The 24,021-nt window shown below is 39.2% G+C and overlaps 1 protein-coding gene across 7 annotated transcripts in view; it reads right to left on the bottom strand.

Annotated features, from left to right (window-relative positions):
• LOC139764588 (uncharacterized) overlaps positions 1–23,596 on the bottom strand; it is an 86,423-nt gene extending 62,827 nt beyond the window's left edge. The window contains exons 1-4 of one of the 7 annotated variants that reach the window (XM_071691423.1): positions 23,453–23,596; positions 15,205–15,382; positions 14,510–14,626; positions 13,062–13,215 (exon numbers count right to left, since the gene is read on the bottom strand). In XM_071691423.1, coding sequence (XP_071547524.1) covers positions 13,062–13,215; positions 14,510–14,626; positions 15,205–15,361 — 428 coding nt within the window. In that variant the 5' untranslated portion in view covers positions 15,362–15,382; positions 23,453–23,596. Of the gene's footprint in view, positions 1–13,061; positions 13,216–14,509; positions 14,627–15,204; positions 15,383–17,748; positions 17,799–17,927; positions 18,115–19,268; positions 19,314–19,549; positions 19,701–19,753; positions 20,118–20,291; positions 20,340–23,452 lie in introns of those variants that run through there. The other 6 variants (XM_071691420.1, XM_071691422.1, XM_071691419.1 and 3 more) reach the window with 6 other exon arrangements.
• Positions 23,597–24,021: the final 425 nt, after the last annotated feature.

Consider the following 24,021-nt stretch of genomic DNA (forward strand, 5'->3'; position numbering starts at 1 on the left):
CAGGTACAGGTGCATCACAGATTTTCCAGCACTCTTGGTTCCAAAGCCTTGCCAGATTAACCATTTTGCCCGACTAACCATGGTCAAATAATAATAATTCATCAACACACCTCTAACCCACTAATTATACATCTCCCATGTGTCTAAAGTATACCATGGACTGCTAGAAATTTAAGTCAAACAAATATTAAATGCAAATCAAATGAAAAACCATTCCATCATCACTCGATCCTGCTCAGTACTCTTACCATCTTTCATAGTTTTTCTAATCGTCATTTGCTTCTTGGAATCGCTGTCTGCATAGAATTTCAATATTTTCTCCCTTTGCTCCTTTATATCATAAACAGTTGACGAACCAATACTGCAGATGTCACACAGCTTAAGCAACGAAACACCACGGTTCATTTTTTTCAACAGTTCTACTTTATCTTGGATCGATATGGACTGGTGTTTACGTTTGACACCACGACTGACACTCTCATGTCTTAGAAGCCATAGCTAGTGTTAAATTTAAGCACAATAAGCTAAGAATCTCCCAGAACTGAAGTATCACCACCAACAAGTGCAGTGTAAAGAATGTAAATAAGCGTGCCCTACACACAACGCCATCCGTGGCCGCCCAGTAAACTAGTCTGGTGGCCACAGTAATTTCAAGTTCGCTCACACAATGCTGTCCAGACTAAAGGAGGTACTGAAGCATCAGTTGCTGGAAATTCAGTGGTGTACCTGTACATGAGAAACTAATGTATAAGAGAGGTGAGATACAGATGGACAAGTGCAGAGAGTGAGTGTGTGATGACTAGCACGTGAGTTAACATGTACCGTAATGTATGATTAATGTAGTGAGTGAAATGGTTAGAGTTGACAAAACAGAGACTATATTTTTTGTCTTCAAAACCTTAAAAATCATTTTACCAATGCTTATTTGAGTTAATAACGGAGAACTGTACTTCAGGAAAACTACAAGCAGACAGCTGGGAAGGAAGCAGATTTCCTTTGGGGGAAGCAATGTGGCATTCATAACTCTACAGACATTGAGTTCCACCAAAGTACAACTATACATAAGCTTCAGTAAATACCTAAAATATCTCTTTGTTTTAGCATGTCACACCGTGATGAAATTGGCATCCTAAAAATGTCTATAGTAAAAATGTTGAGGTCCTGGTTGACCTGGTACCAGTAGAGCCACCAGCAAACAATATACTATTTTGTTTACCAACCATGCTTGCCTAAGAGGCTAAGGATGTGGTTGAACTTTCACCTTAACACAAATGGTACAGACAGTAAGATATGGTCACTGTTTCATCCAGTTACATTCTGATACCCATATACATAAGGCTCTGAACACTCTCCATCTACCATCCCTTCAACGAGCTTTATATTCTAACCCCCTACAACAAAACCATCCTTTCTATTAAGATCACGTTCAATTTTCCTCTAATGATTTATTTTCATTGCTGGCTGTAATTTTTCCCAGTACAATTTGAATACAGATACAGAACCAACTTACACTACATTTCATCCTCTCATGAAGCTTTGCATAGTACAATATCAACAAAACTGTTCAAGGAAAAAATGAACACTTCTAGGGAGTTATTAAATGAATCTTCTCTAGCCAGTCTTCAGTATTACTTGCCAGATCTATGATAGTAACAAAATAACTACTACACAAAATATAATGCTTACCCACAATGTAATCTTTTGAGATCTACATCATCACCTTGGAAGATCATCAAGTCTGGGATCCCATATAATTGCATCAAAAATTACCCATATTTTACAGAATGTGGGGTTTACATTTAAAGGTGGACTCCCATGGTGTAGCAGTTAGCGTTCCTGACCATGACATATTTACAGGCCACCAAAAAGTTGAGCACAAAGGTTTGAATCCTGGTTGTGGCAGTCCACAGCCAACCCAGCTGTTCAAATACCCCTTGGGATTGGTCGATAAGATGGGTACCTGGCTCAAGCTAAGGTAAACATATATAATTATTCATATTTATTCATAATACATAATTGCTGTTTCTTGCATCAGCAAGGTAGCACCAGGAAACAAACAAAGAATGGCCCATCCACTCATATATACACACACACACACACACATATATTTTTTTTTTTTTTTTTTTTTTTTCATACTTTGTCGCTGTCTCCCGCGTTTGCGAGGTAGCGGAAGGAAAACAGACGAAAGAAATGGCCCAACCCCCCCCCATACACATGTACATACACACGTCCACACACACAAATATACATACCTACACAGCTTTCCATGGTTTACCCCGGACGCTTCACATGCCTTGATTCAATCCACTGCTTTCCGGGATAATGTTCTCGACTTCCACACATTTTTCAAGGCTCCCAAAATTTTCGCCCCCTCCCCCACCCTATGATCCACTTCCGCTTCCATGGTTCCATCCGCTGACAGATCCACTCCCAGATATCTAAAACACTTCACTTCCTCCAGTTTTTCTCCATTCAAACTCACCTCCCAATTGACTTGACCCTCAACCCTACTGTACCTAATAACCTTGCTCTTATTCACATTTACTCTTAACTTTCTTCTTCCACACACTTTACCAAACTCCGTCACCAGCTTCTGCAGTTTCTCACATGAATCCGCCACCAGCGCTGTATCATCAGCGAACAACAACTGACTCACTTCCCAAGCTCTCTCATCCCCAACAGACTTCATACTTGCCCCTCTTTCCAAGACTCTTGCATTTACCTCCCTAACAACCCCATCCATAAACAAATTAAACAACCATGGAGACATCACACACCCCTGCCGCAAACCTACATTCACTGAGAACCAATCACTTTCCTCTCTTCCTACACGTACACATGCCTTACATCCTCGATAAAAACTTTTCACTGCTTCTAACAACTTGCCTCCCACACCATATATTCTTAATACCTTCCACAGAGCATCTCTATCAACTCTATCATATGCCTTCTCCAGATCCATAAATGCTACATACAAATCCATTATATATATATATATATATATATATATATTTTTTTTTTTTTTTTTACTTTGTCGCTGTCTCCCGCGTTTGCGAGGTAGCGCAAGGAAACAGACGAAAGAAATGGCCCAACCCCCCCCATACACATGTATATACAAACGTCCACACACGCAAATATACATACCTACACAGCTTTCCATGGTTTACCCCAGACGCTTCACATGCCTTGATTCAATCCACTGACAGCACGTCAACCCCGGTATACCACATCGCTCCAATTCACTCTATTCCTTGCCCTCCTTTCACCCTCCTGCATGTTCAGGCCCCGATCACACAAAATCTTTTTCACTCCATCTTTCCACCTCCAATTTGGTCTCCCTCTTCTCCTTGCTCCCTCCACCTCCGACACATATATCCTCTTGGTCAATCTTTCCTCACTCATCCTCTCCATGTGCCCAAACCACTTCAAAACACCCTCTTCTGCTCTCTCAACCACGCTCTTTTTATTTCCACACATCTCTCTTACCCTTACGTTACTCACTCGATCAAACCACCTCACACCACAAATTGTCCTCAAACATCTCATTTCCAGCACATCCATCCTCCTGCGCACAACACTATCCATAGCCCACGCCTCGCAACCATACAACATTGTTGGAACCACTATTCCTTCAAACATACCCATTTTTGCTTTCCGAGATAATGTTCTCGACTTCCACACATTCTTCAAGGCCCCCAGAATTTTCGCCCCCTCCCCCACCCTATGATCCACTTCCGCTTCCATGGTTCCATCCGCTGCCAGATCCACTCCCAGATATCTAAAACACTTCACTTCCTCCAGTTTTTCTCCATTCAAACTCACCTCCCAATTGACTTGACCCTCAACCCTACTGTACCTAATAACCTTGCTCTTATTCACATTTACTCTTAACTTTCTTCTTTCACACACTTTACCAAACTCACTCACCAGCTTCTGCAGTTTCTCACATGAATCAGCTACCAGTGCTGTATCATCAGCGAACAACAACTGACTCACTTCCCAAGCTCTCTCATCCCCAACAGACTTCATACTTGCCCCTCTTTCCAAAACTCTTGCATTTACCTCCCTAACAACCCCATCCATAAACAAATTAAACAACCATGGAGACATCACACACCCCTGCCGCAAACCTACATTCACTGAGAACCAATCACTTTCCTCTCTTCCTACACGTACACATGCCTTACATCCTCGATAAAAACTTTTCACTGCTTCTAACAACTTGCCTCCCACACCATATATTCTTAATACCTTCCACAGAGCATCTCTATCAACTCTATCATATGCCTTCTCCAGATCCATAAATGCTACATACAAATCCATTTGCTTTTCTAAGTATTTCTCACATACATTCTTCAAAGCAAACACCTGATCCACACATCCTCTACCACTTCTGAAACCACACTGCTCTTCCCCAATCTGATGCTCTGTACATGCCTTCACCCTCTCAATCAATACCCTCCCATATAATTTACCAGGAATACTCAACAAACTTATACCTCTGTAATTTGAGCACTCACTCTTATCCCCTTTGCCTTTGTACAATGGCACTATGCACGCATTCCGCCAATCCTCAGGCACCTCACCATGAGTCATACATACATTAAATAACCTTACCAACCAGTCAACAATACAGTCACCCCCATTTTTTATAAATTCCACTGCAATACCATCCAAACCTGCTGCCTTGCCGGCTTTCATCTTCCGCAAAGCTTTCACTACCTCTTCTCTGTATATATATATATATATATATATATATATATATATATATATATATATATATATATATATATCTTTTTCTTTTAAACTATTCGCCATTTCCCGCTTTAGTGAGGTAGCGTTAAGAACAGAGGACTGGGCCTTTTTTGGAATATCCTCACCTGGCACCCTCTGTTCCTTCTTTTGGAAAATTAAAAAAAAAAAAAACGAGAGGAGAGGATTTCCAGCCCCCTGCTCCATCCCCTTTTAGTCGCCTTCTACGACACGCAGGGAATACGTGGGAAGTACTATATATATATATATATATATATATATATATATATATATATATATATATATATATATATATATATTTTTTTTCATACTATTCGCCATTTCCCGCGATAGCGAGGTAGCGTTAAGAACAGAGGACTGGGCCTTTTTTGGAATATCCTCACCTGGCCCCCTCTGTTCCTTCTTTTGGACAAAAAAAAAAAAAAAAAAAAAAAAAAAAAAAAAATATATATATATATTTATATATATGTATATATATATATATATATATATATATATATATATATATTTTTTCCATACTATTCGCCATTTCCCGCGATAGCGAGGTAGCGTTAAGAACAGAGGACTGGGCCTTTGAGGGAATATCCTCACCTGGCACCCTTTTCTGTTCCTTCTTTTGGAAAATTAAAAAAAAAAAAAAACGAGAGGGGAGGATTTCCAGCCCCCCGCTCCCTTCCTTTTTAGTCGCCTTCTACGACATGCAGGGAATACGTGGGAAGTATTCTTTCTCCCCTATCCCTAGGGAATTTCCTGTACAGGTATGCCATGACTGCAGCCGCAACACAAAATTATCAATGGCATTCCCATGCACGCTGCTGCTGCCGCCTAAATAAACTCCAACTCCCTCCCTTTTCCTCCTCCCACTAATCCTGCTGCTGCTAAAGTTGTTGCTGCTGCTGATGATGATGCACGAAGCAAACATGCAGAGACAAGACAGACGTACAACCGGGAACAACAAGACGTCATAGGTGAAGTATTAAGAAGAAGAGAAGCCACGTATTCCCTGCGTGTCGTAGAAGGCGACTAAAAGGAGAGGGAGTGGGTGGCTGGAAATCCTCCCCTCTCTTTTCTTTTTTTAATTTTCCAAAAGAAGGAACAGAGAAGGGGGCCAGGTGAGGGTATTCCCTTAAAGGCCCAGTCCTTTGTTTTCTTAACGCTACCTCGCTGGCGTGGGAAATGGCGAATAGTATGAAAAAAAAAAATATCAACATATACATACACAGACATACATGTATATACACATGTACATATTCATGCTCGCCTTCATCCATTCCTGATGCCACCCCACCCAACAGGAAACAGCATTGCTACCCCCTGCATCAGCAAGGTAGTGCCAGGAAAACAGACAAAAAAGACTACATTTGTTCACACTCAGCCTTTAGCTGTTGTGTAATGCACCTAAACCACCACTCCCTATCTACATCCAGGCCTCACAGACCATTTCCATGGTTTACCCAAGATGCTTCACATTCTCTAGTTCAGTCCATTGACAACAAATTGACCCAGCATACCACATCGTTCCAATTCATTCTATTCCTTGCACACCTCTCACCCTCCTACATGATCAGGCTTTGATCACTCAAAATCTTTTTCACTCCATCCTTCCACCTCCAATTTAGTCTCCCACTTCTCCTTGCTCCCTCCCCCTCTGACACATATATCCCATTTGTCAACCTTTCCTCACTCATTCTCTCCATATGTCCAAATCATTTCAACACTCCCTCTTCTGCTCTCTCAAACACACTTTTTATCACCACACATTTCCCTTGCCCTTTCATTATTTACACAATCAAACCACCTTACACCACTTATTGTCCTCAAACATTTCATTTCCATCACATCCACCCTCCTCTGTATAACCTATCTACAGCCCATGCCTCACAACCATAAAATACTGTTGGAACTATCATTCCTTCAAACATACTCATTTTCACTCTCCGAGATAATGTTCTCTCTTTCCACACATTCTTCATCGCTCCCAGAACCTTCACCACTTCTCCCACCCTATGACTCACTTTCACTTCCAAGGTTCCATTTGCTGGTAAATCAACTCACTGATATCTAAAACACTTCACTTCCTCCAATTTTACTCCATTCAAACTCACATCCCAACTAACTTGTTCCTCTACTCTGATGAACGTAATAACCTTGCTCTTACTCACATTTACTCTCAACTCTCCTTTTACACACTATTCCAAACTCAAGTCACCAACTTCTGCAGTTTCTCACTTGAATCAGCCACCAGTGCTCTATCATCAGCGAACAACAACTGACTCATTCACAGGCCCTACTCATCCCCAACAAACTACATACTCACCCCTCTCTCCAAAACTCTTGCATTTACCTCCATAACCACCCCATCCATAAACAAATTAAACAGCCATGAGGACATCACACACCTGGGGCCACAGATCGACCTTCACTGGGAACCAATCACTCTCCTCTCTTCCTACTCGTACACATGCCTTACACTCTTGATAAAAACTTCTCTACTTCTAGCAGCTTACCTCCCACACCATATACTTTTAAGACCTTCCACAAAGCATCTCTATCAACCCTGTCATATGCCTTTTCCAGATCCATAAATGCTACATACAGATCCATCTGTTTCTCTAAGTATTTCTCACATACATTCTTCAAATCAAACACCTGATCCACACAACCTCTACCACTTCTGAAACCACACTGCTCCTCCCCAGTCCGATGCTCTGTACATGCCTTCATCCTCTCAATCAATACCCTCCCATACAATTTTCCAGGAATACTCAGCAAACTTATGCCTCTGTGGTTTCAACACTCACCTTTATCCCTTTTGCTTTTGTACAATGCCACTATACATGCATTCTGCCAATCCCCATGCAATTCACCATGATCCATGCATACAATGAATATCCTTACCAACTAATCACAACACGTCACCCTCTTTCTACATAAATTCAACTGCAATACCATCCAAACCTGCTGCCTTGCTGGATTTCATCTTTTGCAAGGCTTTCATCACCTCTTCTCTCTTCACCAAACCATTCTCCCTGATTCTCTCACTTTGTAAACCACTCTGACCAAAACACCCTACATCTGCCACTCTATCAACAAACCTTCAAAATACACACCTAATCTCCTCCTCACTCCATCACCACCTATTATCACTTCCCTCCTTGTCCCCTTCACCGATGTTCCCATTTGTTCTCATCTTACACATATTATTTACCTCCTTAAAAATTAATCTTTTTATTCTCCCTAAAGGTAATGATACTGTCTCACCCCAACTCTCATTAGCCCTCTTTTTTTGAACTCTTGCACCTTCCTCTTGGCTTCCTGCTATTTTCTCTTATATATATCCCAGTCCTTTGCACTCCTTCCTCGCGAGCATCATCCAAATGCCTCTCTTTTCTCTTTCACTAACAACTTTACTTCATCCCACCACTCACTGCCCTTTCTAATCTGCCCATCTCCCACCCTTCTCATGCCACATGCATCTCTTGCACATGCCATCACTGCTTCCCTAAATACTTCCCATTCCTCACCCACTCCCCACATATCATTTGCTCTCACCTTTTGCCATTCTACACTCAATCTCTCCTGAAACTTCCTCACACAAGTCTTCTTTCCAAGCTCACTTACTCTCACCACTCTCTTCTCCTTGACATTCTCTCTTCTTTTTTGAAAACCTCTAGAAACCTTCACCTTTGCATTAATGGCATGGCCTTGATTAAGGCCTCAGCTGCCCATGCATTCTCAGCCAAGAAAAAAAAAAGTTATCTAAGATTTTTTTTACACTGATGAAACAAGGCTTGTGTACTATCCTGGTGCCAAAATATAGCTTCTTTCTTTCTTTCAAACTATTCGCCATTTCCCGCATTAACAAGGTAGCGTTAAGAACAGAGGACTGGGCCTTTGAGGGAATATCCTCACCTGGCCCCCTTCTCTGTTCCTTCTTTTGAAAATTAAAAAAAATAGAGAGGGGAGGATTTCCAGCCCCCCGCTCCCTCCCCTTTTAGTCGCCTTCTACGACACGCAGGGAATACGTGGGAAGTATTCTTTCTCCCCTATCCCCAGGGATATAACTACTGTAAGTATTATTGCATCTGATCAATAAAGTGGTGACTGCATTAAATTTCATATTGCTTAATTATTCTTCTGTGCACTTCTCAAGAACTTTAGCTTACAGTGTAGTTATATAATGTCATCTATACAGTTCACAAAGCTACCAACTTATCTATCTTAGCCAATTTGTAAACTCTTGTACTGACATGTCAAACTTAGGTGCCAGTTAACCTGCTGCCTCCAACTGGGAATGTTAGGTTTTTCAGAAAATCCATCTTTTCTTTTTAAACTCTCAGCAATCAATTTTTCAAACCTAATTTTTCACCATGCTCTCACTTTCAATACCTTACCCTAGCTCTTGCTGTTATGTTGACTGCCTCTTCTGATGCATTCCTAAAGTACTCAATCAACATTTCAACTTAAACATTTCTGACAACGAATGATTTTCAGGACCTCCCTTGCCCCATAAACAGTGGCCAACATCAACTGATGTTCTCTTGGAAAACAGCATCCAACATTAATTGATGTTCTAACTTTTCCTGCCTCTCTCTAAATCATAAATGTCACTAACAATCAAAATAACAGCTGGAAAAAATATCATGAACATCACATAAATTATCAAACAGAGTGCAACTGCATCATCCTGGCAGGAAGCCAGATTTATATGTATGCTATCATAGTCAATTTCATAATAAAAGATACAATTTCTTTTGTTATAGTGTATATGCTCTTCATAAAAATTAATTCTTTTTTCACTTAAGTAAATAATGTTCTATGTATATAAAATATATGTAATGTATATAATACACATAAGCACATATATGTAAAAAATATGTATTTGATTTGTACAGGAAGTGTAAAATCAAACATGAAAAAACCCTTTTGTATCGTGTTAAGTGTATGCAAAATCAAATTACCTTAAAAAAAAAAAAAAGCAATAATCATTGCATATTCATGTACAGAAGGAGCATCAGTGCCACCAACTAAGGCCTAACTTGGCCAATTGGAACATCCTGCTACACCAACATAGAGAGAAGTATGCTACTTTTGGGGGGCATTTTTTTCAATAAAATAATTTGATACATTTTTTGGGGTATCTTTTCAATAAAATTATTTGATAGAGATATTCAATAAAAGAAAAAAGAACATTCTTCTTACTTGGTAAGCAACATTTTAGATGATAACAATATTCAGTTGATCCTTTGGAAGCCCTCTTAGCTCATATAATACAGCACTAAACACTAACAAAAATCATCATTCACTTTTACTAACACTACTGACTGCAGCAATACAATAAATACAGAGTACAATAAATACAGAGTACAATAAATATCACTATCACATATTTCAATAAATACAGAGTACAATAAATACAGAGTACAATAAATATCACTATCACATATTTCTTTTATTCCATTTTCCATTTACTCAATCCAAATATATGTCTAAGTGTATTTGTATTTTTTTTTTTTTTCTTTATTATACTTTGTCGCTGTCTCCCGCGTTTGCGAGGTAGCGCAAGGAAACAGACGAAAGAAATGGCCCAACCCCCCCCCATACACATGTATATACATATGTCCACACACGCAAATATACATACCTACACAGCTTTCCATGGTTTACCCCAGACGCTTCACATGCCTTGATTCAATCCACTGACAGCACGTCAACCCCGGTATACCACATCGCTCCAATTCACTCTATTCCTTGCCCTCCTTTCACCCTCCTGCATGTTCAGGCCCCGATCACACAAAATCTTTTTCACTCCATCTTTCCACCTCCAATTTGGTCTCCCTCTTCTCCTCGTTCCCTCCACCTCCGACACATATATCCTCTTGGTCAATCTTTCCTCACTCATTCTCTCCATGTGCCCAAACCACTTCAAAACACCCTCTTCTGCTCTCTCAACCACGCTCTTTTTATTTCCACACATCTCTCTTACCCTTACGTTACTCACTCGATCAAACCACCTCACACCACACATTGTCCTCAAACATCTCATTTCCAGCACATCCATCCTCCTGCGCACAACTCTATCCATAGCCCACGCCTCGCAACCATACAACATTGTTGGAACCACTATTCCTTCAAACATACCCATTTTTGCTTTCCGAGATAATGTTCTCGACTTCCACACATTCTTCAAGGCCCCCAGAATTTTCGCCCCCTCCCCCACCCTATGATCCACTTCCACTTCCATGGTTCCATCCGCTGCCAGATCCACTCCCAGATATCTAAAACACTTCACTTCCTCCAGTTTTTCTCCATTCAAACTCACCTCCCAATTGACTTGACCCTCAACCCTACTGTACCTAATAACCTTGCTCTTATTCACATTTACTCTTAACTTTCTTCTTCCACACACTTTACCAAACTCAGTCACCCGCTTCTGCAGTTTCTCACATGAATCAGCCACCAGCGCTGTATCATCAGCGAACAACAACTGATTCACTTCCCAAGCTCTCTCATCCCCAACAGACTTCATACTTGCCCCTCTTTCCAAAACTCTTGCATTTACCTCCCTAACAACCCCATCCATAAACAAATTAAACAACCATGGAGACATCACACACCCCTGCCGCAAACCTACATTCACTGAGAACCAATCACTTTCCTCTCTTCCTACACGTACACATGCCTTACATCCTCGATAAAAACTTTTCACTGCTTCTAACAACTTTCCTCCCACACCATATATTCTTAATACCTTCGACAGAGCATCACTATCAACTCTATCATATGCCTTCTCCAGATCCATAAATGCTACATACAAATCCATTTGCTTTTCTAAGTATTTCTCACATACATTCTTCAAAGCAAACACCTGATCCACACATCCTCTACCACTTCTGAAACCACACTGCTCTTCCCCAATCTGATGCTCTGTACATGCCTTCACCCTCTCAATCAATACCCTCCCATATAATTTACCAGGAATACTCAACAAACTTATACCTCTGTAATTTGGGCATTCACTCTTATCCCCTTTGCCTTTGTACAATGGCACTATGCACGCATTCCGCCAATCCTCAAGCACCCCACCATGAGTCATACATACATTAAATAACCTTACCAACCAGTCAACAATACAGTCAACCCCTTTTTTAATAAATTCCACTGCAATACCATCCAAACCTGCTGCCTTGCCGGCTTTCATCTTCCGCAAAGCTTTCACTACCTCTTCTCTGTTTACCAAATCATTTTCCCTAACCCTCTCACTTTGCACACCACCTCGACCAAAACACCCTATATCTGCCACTCTATCATCAAACACATTCAACAAACCTTCAAAATACTCACTCCATCTCCTTCTCACATCACCACTACTTGTTATCACCTCCCCATTTGCGCCCTTCACTGAAGTTCCCATTTGCTCCCTTGTCTTACGCACTTTATTTACCTCCTTCCAGAACATCTTTTTATTCTCCCTAAAATTTAATGATACTCTCTGACCCCAACTCTCATTTGCCCTTTTTTTCACCTCTTGCACCTTTCTCTTGACCTCCTGTCTCTTTCTTTTATACATCTCCCACTCACTTGCATTTTTTCCCTGCAAAAATCGTCCAAATGCCTCTCTCTTCTCTTTCACTAATACTCTTACTTCTTCATCCCACCACTCACTACCCTTTCTAATCAACCCACCTCCCACTCTTCTCATGCCACAAGCATCTTTTGCGCAATCCATCACTGATTCCCTAAATACATCCCATTCCTCCCCCACTCCCCTTACTTCCATTGTTCTCACCTTTTTCCATTCTGTACTCAGTCTCTCCTGGTACTTCCTCACACAGGTCTCCTTCCCAAGCTCACTTACTCTCACCACCCTCTTCACCCCAACATTCACTCTTCTTTTCTGAAAACCCATACAAATCTTCACCTTAGCCTCCACAAGATAATGATCAGACATCCCTCCAGTTGCACCTCTCAGCACAGTAACATCCAAAAGTCTCTCTTTCGCACGCCTGTCAATTAACACGTAATCCAATAACGCTCTCTGGCCATCTCTCCTACTTACATAAGTATACTTATATATATCTCGCTTTTTAAACCAGGTATTCCCAATCATCAGTGTATTTGTGGTACATCAATATTTTGTTCAGGCTATCAAAGAAAACTCTTTTATTAAAAATAAAGTAAAAATATAAAGTGATGATAGACTGCTACACATAATCTAATGCTAACATTACCAAAAAACTTTTTAATCACTGTATCCACACAATTAATGAAAGCTTTCATATACTTACTTTTCAGTATAGTACTGTCCACTGGAGTGGGGATAACTGTAGAAATCTTTCTCTGAACTTTCAGCTATATTAGCTACAGCCATTGAAAATGCATCTATCACTTCTTGTGACACTATTTCACCATTACGTCTCACAAAGACTGTGTCTCCTATACCTGTAAGATAAAACTGATAAAAACCAATCTTCCCAGAGGGATCATAATTCTTCAAGTATGACATTCAAGTACTCTTTCCTAATTCAGGAGGCATTTTTCAAGGATCACAAACTTATGAATATAATACGTCAAATGCAAATTTCTTTATGAATGACTTACAGAACTTGGTTGTATCTATCTACCTATATCTCTGACACCTGTTCCCTTCTGGAACTCCTTCAAGGGGGTGGTCATGACAAAAGACTCTCTTTAAGTAGTATAACTGTTCATTGACAGATATACACTTATTCTCATCAGTACCAGACAATGCACAGAAATCAGAAAATTTCTTATAAAACATTCATCAATAATCTTTCTTAACATACAAACTACACTAATCCCTATCATTTCATCAAGAAGCTCACAGGTCAAACATACAAACATCTCTCCCACTGAGAAAATCATCGACTATTCTAGGCATCACTTATGACACATAATATCTAATACCCACACCAATAACATCAACACAAACTAAATGACCTCAAAACTCTAACTAGCACCAGATTTTGACAAGAAAAAGAATCCTTTAACACCCAATACAAAAAATGCATCCATTCCACTTTAAACTATGTCTCACCAGCCTGAACTTCCACCCTCTTAAAAGCAAACACAAAAAAGCTGCAAACCACACAAAATAGTGCACTCAAAAATCACTGGCTGCCTAGCCCACACGAACACTCAACAGCTTCATAATGAAACAAGAAAAAAAGCTCAGCCCAATACAGTCCCACCTCAACATACTCAGCACTCAATTAAATGCAACAGAACTAGACACCTCCCATCCAAACCACTCTATAACTAATCACCCACCCCAAGCAGAAATAATCCAGCAAGCACTTAAAAAACGACCTCCCAGCTCAATTGTAACTTCAACCCAACAGACAAACCCATTAGAAACCACACACTCTGCAGACAACCAGGAGTCACACTCTCCCACTTTTGCTCTGGACATCCCCCATCAATGCAATACTAAAAACATCATTTAAACATATCCCAAGACCCTTTATGCCCACAATGCAACTAATGTAAAGAAGACAATGAGCACTTACTACTCAATTGCCTTGCACTGTCTTCACAAAGAGGCAAACATATCACAACACTAATGGACTAATGGACATGGCCAGCTTCCTAAATCCTGTGGGAGCTTCATAAGAATAGAAGGGATTCCTGGGCATGTAGGTATAGTAAGGTGTACTGACAAGAATAAATAGAGTACTATATCATGAAGAAAGAGAAGATACATCTTGTTCAGTACCTGTCTGCAGTAGGGAAACATCATCTTCAACTAGACCATTTTCAGAAGCCCATTGAAACACTACATTGCCTTCTTCACCATGGATCCAATGCGCACCAAACTCAAGGATGTGTTCCCCTGTAATAAGTTGAAGAATACGTTGGTACCATATGAAATGTCCGGGGTAAACCATGGAAAGGTCTGTGGGGCCTGGGTGTAGATAGGGAGCTGTGGTTTCTATGCATTACATATGACAGCTAGGGACTGAGTGTGAACAAATGTGGTCTCTTTTGTTTGTTTTCCTGGTGCTGCCTTGCTGAAGCAAGGGGTAGCAATGCCGTTTCCTGTGGGGCGGGGCAGCGCTAGGAATGGATGAAGGCAAGCAAGTATGAATGTGTACATGTGTATATATGTATATGTCTGTGAATGTGTATGTATATGTGTATATGTTGATATGTATATGTATGTGTGTATGTTGATATGTATATGTATATTCTTTAAATCAGACACCAAAGGAAGAAATGCCACGGATAGGGGGTTGCAGCCTTTAAATCTCAAAGTTACACTCCTGTCCACATAGTAAGATTAGGGCAGTTGCAAGCAAAGTTAGACGTAACCTAAACCAAATGATACTAACAACAAAAATATATGAATATGTATCTAATTCTCTGATACTTTTTGGCTGTCTACAAAAAATTTCTGAATCTTTCACCCACTGTGTTCTACAGTGTTGACTCGGCCTCCAATTCTATCTCCAGCTTCTAAAATAAGAAGATCATCTATTCCCGACTGAATCAATCTCTGGGCCGCACCAAGCCCAGATACACCAGCTCCAACTATACAGACACGCACTTGATGTGGAAGATTAACCATCTTAAGGCCAGTAACTGTGTTCTGAAAGCAAAGAAAAAAAAGCTACATGAACACATGATATTAAATCTAATTCAAAATAACCAATAATCATTCAGTCAATCAATAAAAAAAATACCATGTTAATAATATTCATTGAAGTGGTCACCATCACATGATGAACAAATACTGTCATTCATCAGTTATGTTTTCCTAAATGCAATGAAATTTTCAAAAATAAAGTATTCTAAGTATGTATACTCAAAACAATGCTAAGGGACCTCTGTACCCTAATGGTTGAAATAAGTGCTATGTTGCTACTCTTCACGAAATGCACTTTCCCGGTCATACCACTCCATTTCTACTCTTTTTTGCTTTGGTGAAGACCAACAGTCATTCTAAGAAATGCAATTAATCTGATGTTTTCTATTCATTTTTTCTTTCAAAGCTTAACTATACAGGAATATGGAGTTTGTCTGAGATTAAAATGTTGCTCATGAAGGAAGTGGCAATCACTCAAACCTCCTAAATTTCTCAGCTCCTAACAAATAAATCATGACTTTCAAAATGCATAGTTGTTATACTGTATCTGATCGTAAAGGGTACTTCAAACAATGCTATGCCATTAGGAACTCTGTGCAGTTAATACAAGATGTTCAATGATGTCAATGAAACATTTGTTGTGTGTTGTCACATTTGACTATCCTGCTCTGTAGATGGTATCCCACGGTCATTCATTGCCGAGTAATGTTGTGCACACGAATATTATCATGAATCAAAAACATGTTTGCTGGCAAAGTTAGCATAGCTTTGCTTCGCCGTGCTTAGTTTACTTTGGCAGTAATCTTGTTAGAAGTCTATTATAGTATTGTGACCTTATGAACAGTACAATCAAATAATATATATTTTGAGATAACAGATTTTCTATGAAGTATGAATCAAAATACAGCTGAGCATGATTAGGGCTTATGTTTATCCCACAGTGATAAATAGGCCATTGGAAGCAAGGGCTATGAAGATACATGAAAATATGAGGTGGATCAATGTAAAACTAAATGAAAATTTTTAGAAATAATAAAAAACTATGTAACCTTACCAGAATTGACCATGGCATTAGATACTAAATCATGGTCAAAATATACCATTAACATTTCTGTCTGCTTTGAATTTGCCAGAAGGTTGACATTGGTTATTTTGCCTTAATACTGACACCAACACATCAAACAGTATTATGCCAACATTGTCTGAGTCCCTTTAATTCCCCTTTATTACTGGATCTATTAATTACTGATAAAAAACGATTTAGCATATATTGAGTCACAAATATTAATTCGGATGAGAAAAAAGTAATCAGAAAGCTCTTTCCTACTGTCAGTCTTAATATGCAAGGAAAGAGATTTGTTAGGGCTTTTACCTATGCAAGGAAAGAGATTAAGGAAAAAAAGTCAAACCAATCAACCTTAAATAGGCCCCAACCACGTGGCTTCATGTCCAACCCTTATCTTTCTCAAAACGAGAAATGAATAAATGATGATTCAGACAAATTCAGTAATAAAGTAATGAGTGCTTAGCCCACAAATGGCAAAAGATTTTTTAAATCTGTTGGCAAAATATCCACTAAAAAATTCTATATTTTTGGTAATCTACCAAGTTAGCTCCACATCATTATTAACTCTGAACATTATGAAATTTTCTTCTGCAGTGCTAGAGACATATTTAGAGAATATAACAACTGTGATGCATGATTTCAAATATTACATTTCATTGAAGGATATGGGTTATTTTTGTCCAGAAAATTGTATGCAGAGTAAATCAATATCAGATACTCGGGCACAACATTGATATTAACCATGAAAACCTCATCCAGTAGCCAAAATGACTATAATAATGTACCAATACCAAATTCAAATGCTGCTCAAGAAACTAGCCACTTGTGTTCGTGGTCATCTTAAACCATATTTGTCAGTGCTATGAAAATTATGACATCTTAGGTGAGGTTCTAATAGGATCTTTTTTAAAGTCCATTACCTCCTCATCCTTATCACCACTCCAAATCAAGCCTTACAATTGCTGCTGTATTCTCTAAATGCTACATGAGCACTGCAGTGCAAAATCAATAGTCAGGCAAAGCTCATTGACAAGATGTTACTAAACATGACTTTTACCTGACCCTTTTTCTGTGTGTTACAATTATTAACAGAATGAACATGGCACTAAGTAAATCTTTTCATTAGAAATATTCAAAAACAAAATGCAAAGATTAACCTAACCTCATAAAGATTAATACAATTAATGCCAACCTCATATTACTTAAATTCATGATAGTGAAGTGAATTCAACTTTAATGTACCTTGAGTCATAGTGTTAAGGATACTTTGCAGTGAAAGCTAAAAACTATGGGAAAATGTTACCAGATGATATTAAAGTGACAGGCAATATTAAGATACAAGACTGCTGTTGACTGCCAGCTCCACTGAATAACTGTGGACAAAGGGGATCTCAAACATTTATGGTCATGCTAACTAATACAAATATAGCCATTTGAAGTCATAATTTACAAAGTATCATGCCATCTGAAATGTGTGATTACCTGTATTAATTAAAATGCAACATGAATTTTTCTTTAATACAAAGTAGTTATGAGAGGGGATATGGAATCAATTCGAAAATGGCTAAATGGAGAGCAGGTTCTCTTTGCGTGTTGGTAAAACAGATATGAATATCAATCCCATCATGACATTACAATAAGTGAAATCAAACAAAGACCCATGTGGCCTATTGAGGCGTAACTGAACTACTAAACATTCCAAATGTTATCATTTCACAAGAAACAACAGCAAATTGCAATATGAAATATTAAAAAAAAAACAATAATTGCAAATCATAGGAGCGGCTTTAAACCAGTTGCACCTCGATCACGATCGATCATAAGCGGGACAAAAATCGAAGGGACAGGATGCTGGTTATACAAAATAACATAATAACACACTGACTTTATACAGTCACCCCAGAATTCATATGAATTTTGGCCCCCTTGTTTTGTCAAAATCAGCCGTTTTGCATAAAAATCGTTCACTTTAGGGGCACCATAGAAATGATTTACCACTTTTAATGTATGCCCCTATATATCAATCATTCAATCCAAGATTTTAATTGCTATTAAAAAATACACTAGAATCCAAGTTTATTCTTAAAGAGAAAGGGAACCCCACCTATAACACAATGTCATATCAACTTATTACGTCATACGTGCAAACGTCATGGTATACCAAAGGGAAAACAATCAAATATATATTGAAATACATTTATAGGTTTATTAAGGAATTAAGATGTACTTTATATTTCCCGAGAAAGAATTTGATTTTGTTTAGAGGCTTGTATGTTGTGTTGGTTTCCACGATACATTTAAACACAGGCGGTGGTAAAATAATCAATTTTACGGTCTTATTCGTTAAAACATACCAATAAGATGTCTCTAAGTTTCAATAAATCTCACATATAATAAACGATTCATTTACTTGACCCCACATTCTTTTTAATAAAGTAGACTTGCTATCTATCGTATGTACATAACCACTGATAATGGAATAATGAATAATGGAACAGATCAAGCCATGCCTAACTAGATCATGTACACTAGTCATACGGTATCAGTTTAGTCATTTTATTGAAATCCACAAATCATTTCCAAGGTGCCCTTTAAGTGAAATTCTACAATCCTACAATCACATCTAACCATATTTCATTCATGCCGGTAATCCCGGCAAAATTCAGTGTGCACCCCATGGTCATCCTGAGAGCGGTGGCAAAAAGGAATGATTGTCAAGGGTCACAGAGTCTTAAGTTAGACCCCAGGTGGTTGATAATACATCAGATACATTTTCCTGAACCAGCACTAAACACTAATTTGATTATTTATGGCAAACTTTACTGTAAACTCTTCCCATTTCCTGAGGAGCATAGTAAGCGGAGGTAAAATTCATTATAGTGTTCAACACCACGTTCAACACACATCACTACTCGCTATCTTCCCTTATATATATATATATATATATATATATATATATATATATATATATATATATATATATAGGGTTTGGATAAGCACATGAGTGGTCTGTCTACACACTACTGGATGTTTTACATAAATTCAATGGGTTATACATTATGTAATCAGTTGTGGGTCGTCGAAAATCACGTGTGGTTATATACCTGTTCAACTGCAGTAGTACTATGCTGACATGTATACAATGAATACAGAGATGAATATTTGGCGCTGGTTATTACACTAATGTCATGATTCGACATACACATCACTATTGGGAAACCTTAAGCTTATTTGCTTGCTTAGCAGTGTACTTTTTCATGGACTGCCTACGACATTCACAGTAGTGGGGTATGGGACAATCTTTTTACCTGTGCGAGCACTGTAAGATCCAAGGAGATTGTGGTGACGTAATTCTGTCAGGCAATGGCTCCTCTAAACCCTAGGGGATACTTGTGGAATGCTGCCTGAGGTCACTCAGCTCAGCTAGGTGGGTTCCAGCACCAACGATCAGGGAGGCCTTGGTTTGTTTACAATGAACCGACCGCCTCCCTCATCAACATAGGCCTCTCTAATTCACTGATAAAGGTTTCAAATGAAAGCAGACACTTGTGTGATGATTAGTGGTAAGGTAGGTCCAGTCACGCGTGATCCAGCTATCAAGCAAGGTGGTTGGGGTGGAGGGGTGCAAAGACGGGGATCAGGTAGACGTGTCGACCTGTTAGCGACCCAGGCCTACCACTTGCCTCGATCGAGGGTTGACCTTACAGCTCTGTAAGAACTGTAGTTCTGTGTATTTTCTGCCAATTGGCTACCTAAATTCAATAAATCGTTATTAAGGTCTTTATTCATTCATGTACATACGTGCATCTCCAGATGTTATCCACGAAAGCGCACTCGGGACCTTACCGTGCATATTTCCTCATGGTTGTCGGACAACATTGTGCTTCATTTTTCCTTGTATCACTGTAATTTATCTGCATTTTTGTCCCTTTTATACATTGGAGGCTTGTCATGGACAAAAGTCTACATCGTCAGGGCTTAAACTGAAACAGAGATTCATGAAAAGGAGAAAAAGGAGAAAAATGAAATTATATAAGAATTTTGGAGGAAGTAAAAACCCTCTTTTAAGCTGTGCTGGATCATAGTTGATTATAAAGACTCATGAGGAAAGGTTCGAGTCCTGATTGTGGCAGTCGGTCCACCATCAACCTAGCTATTTATCCATCTCTAGGGGTTGGTTGATATGTGAGAAACACTTAGAAAAGCAGATGGATTTGCATGTAGCATTTATGAATCCGGAGATGGCATATGATAGGGTTAATAGATATGCTTTGTGGAAGGTTTTATGAGTGTATGGTGTGGGAGGTAAGTTGATAGATGCAAGGAAAAGTTTTTATCGAGGATGTAAGGCATGTGTGCGAGTAGGAAGAGGAGAGTTATTAGTTCCCAGTGAATGTCGGTTTGTGGCAGGGATGTGTGATGATGTCCCCATGGATGTTTGTTTATAGATGGGGTGGTTATGGGGTGCATAAGTTTTGGAAAGGGGGGGGGGGGAAGTATGCAGTCTGTTGCCCCGGGATGAGAGGGCCTGGGAAGTGACTTAGCTGTTCGCCGATGATACAGCTTTAGTGACTGATTCGGATGAGAAAATGCAGAGGTTAGTGACTGAGTTTGGAGGTGTGAGGAGAAAGTTGAGAGTAAATATAAGAGCAAGGTTATTAGGTTCAGTAGAGTTGAGGAACAAGTTAAATGGGATGGAAGTTTGTATGGAGAAAAATTGGAGGAAGTGTGAAGTGTTTTAGACATCTAGGAGTGGACTTAGCAGCGAATGGAACCATGGAAGCGGAAGTCACAGTGTGGGGAAGGGGGAGAAGGTTCTGGGAGGGATGAATAATGTTTGGAAGGAGAGAACGTAAGCTCGGAGGAAAAATGGGTATGTTGGAAAGAATATTATCTCTAGCAATGTTATATGGCTGAGAGGTATGGGTTATAGATAGGATTGTGCGGAGGGTGGATGTTGCAAATGAAATGTTTGAGGACAATATGTGGTATGAGGTGGTATGTTCGAGTAAGTAATGAAAGGGTATGAGGTGGTTTATTCGAGTAAGTAATGAAAGGGTAAGAGTATATGTGGTAATAAAAAGAGTGTGGTTGAGAGAGCAGAAGAGGGTGTTTTGAAATGGTTTGGTCACATGGAGAGAATGAGTGAGGACAGATTGACGGAAGAGGATATAAGTGTCAGAGGTAAAGGGAACAAGGAGAAGCGGGAGACCAAATTGGAGGTGGAAGGATAGAGTGAAAAAGATAATGAGCGATCGGGGCCTGAACATACAGGAGGGTGAGAGGCGCGCATGGAAGAGTGAATTGGAACGATGTGTTCGACGTGCTGTCAGTGGAGTGAACCAGGGCACGTGAAGCGTCTGGGGTAAACCATGGAAAGGTCTCTGGGGCCTGGATGTGGATAGGGAGCTGTGGTATCGGTGCACTACAAATGACAGCTAGAGGCGGAGTGTGAACGAGTGACTTTTCTGGCGCTACGTCACTGAAGCTGGGGTACCGTAGCGATGCTATTTCCTGTGTGGAGGGGTTGCGACAGAAATGGATGAAGGCAAGGAAGTATGAATATGTGCATGTGTATTTACGTATATGTCTGTGTGTGTATGTATATGTGTATATTAGTGGATGGGCCATTCTTCGTCTGTTTCTTGACGCTTACTCGCTGACGTGAGAAACGGCGACCAACAATAATATCAATAGTACTAATAATAACAATAATAATAATAATCTATTATCATTATTATTATTATTATTATTTTTATTACTTACAAAACCAAATTTACATCAGGACATTTTCTTCCAAATAAACCTTTTGGACATTTCATACAATACTGGCAGGTTCGAGACTTTCTTCAGTTTGTATCTGACAGAATACAGTACAAGTATCTTATCAGCGAGATAGATATTGTAGGTATAAAGCAGCCAAAGGATATCAGAGATTATTTTTTCTCACTTATTCTCATCAGTTTTGTTTTTTCTTTCCATAGCTAAGAAGTCTTGCTTTACATCCTGCAATCTTGACAAATATTTGCTTCTTGAAATAAATTTTTTTTTATCTATATATCCTGACTAAAATCTGACCTTATTTCTTTCTGGCTGCGGCAACTATATACCTTCTACCCCGCAACTCACGGTGGCTGTACATATTGAATGATAAGGTTGATTATTTGGGCTGCTATTCAAGTCTTATCGACTGTCGGGGCCGTTGAAGCCGTGGAAGTCATTATAATCACCAATGGGGGTTGAACACTAAATCTGATCCAATTTCTTTCTGGCTGCGGCAACTCATTTCTTCTACCCCGCAACTTACCGTGGCTGTACATATTGAATGATAAGGTTGATTATTTGGGCTGATATTCAAGTCTTATCGACTGTCAAGGCCGTTGAAGTCATTATAATCGCCAATGGGGGTTGAACACCCTCGAATTCAGAGACCATACCCATTCTCATCGCATCTATGAACCTTAAGGAAATTATCTAATTAGCACTTTGAGCGGTATTTTTTTGGATAGGATAATGTAATTATGAGCTTTAAATACTGAAACACGTCTTAATAGTGTGTCCCTCCCATCAATTATATTTAATGAGAAAAAAAAAAGACTTGAAAATGATGTGGAAAGGTTGTCCTGCAATTGCAACACATCTGCAACCTCCGTCAAATTGGTTGGGTTAATGAGTTTTGGGCCAGTTAACTACCAGTCATCTGAGGCTGTTAGAGATGAATTTAAGCTATGGCATATTAAAAAGGGGAGGGGGTAGTTACATGGCCGATAGTCTGTTTTGAAAATGAGTTGGACTTCACAAGATGTTTTCTGGTACAAATATACGACAAATGTTCTGATTGCCCTTAACCTTTCACATCCATACTAATCCTTAAGAGTCACTCGAATGATCTCCATACACAGTGGGTCTTCACAAAGACTTTGCTACCGGACATTGCATGGAACATTAGGCAAAGCAAAACAAAAAAGAACATACTTGTAAACAGAAAGGTGAGACATTATTCTTACTTAAATTATAATGCAGTGCAGTGTGCTAGGTGCCAGAGAGCTTCTACAATCACAGAACACCTCGACGTCCTCAGGTAAAATGATGAAAAAGTCTGATACGGGTGATAAAACCAAGAGTTGACCATAGAGGCGGCCACTCAAGGAGATCCAAACAACCAGTGTTACCAACTTACATGAAATTCCCCAAACCTGCATGAAAAATTCCCCATTCCTTACATTTCTATTAAAGACGTTTCAATATTTTTTTTTATAAGTTAAAACACCGTATAGTAATTTATCTGTTACTAGGCTGAGGAAATTAAAAAATATTGCAATATTATGAAAGTGAATTTTGTAAAATGTTGGAAGACGTATTAAAATGGAAAAAGGTAAACATTTCAATAGTTAACTGTTAGTTGCTGTTTGAAATACCTTCACTACATTGCAATATTCTCAATCACTTACATTATGTATAACTCGCATCTTTTGAATAAGGTCTTGAATTTAATTCGTTTGGAATAAAATCATTTTACCATAACTTACCGCTTAAGGACCCACTTCCCAATAGTTACATATGACCAACCCTGTAC

This window comes from Panulirus ornatus, chromosome 50 (assembly GCF_036320965.1).
Source record: "Panulirus ornatus isolate Po-2019 chromosome 50, ASM3632096v1, whole genome shotgun sequence".
NCBI classification, from domain to species: Eukaryota; Metazoa; Arthropoda; class Malacostraca; order Decapoda; family Palinuridae; genus Panulirus; species Panulirus ornatus.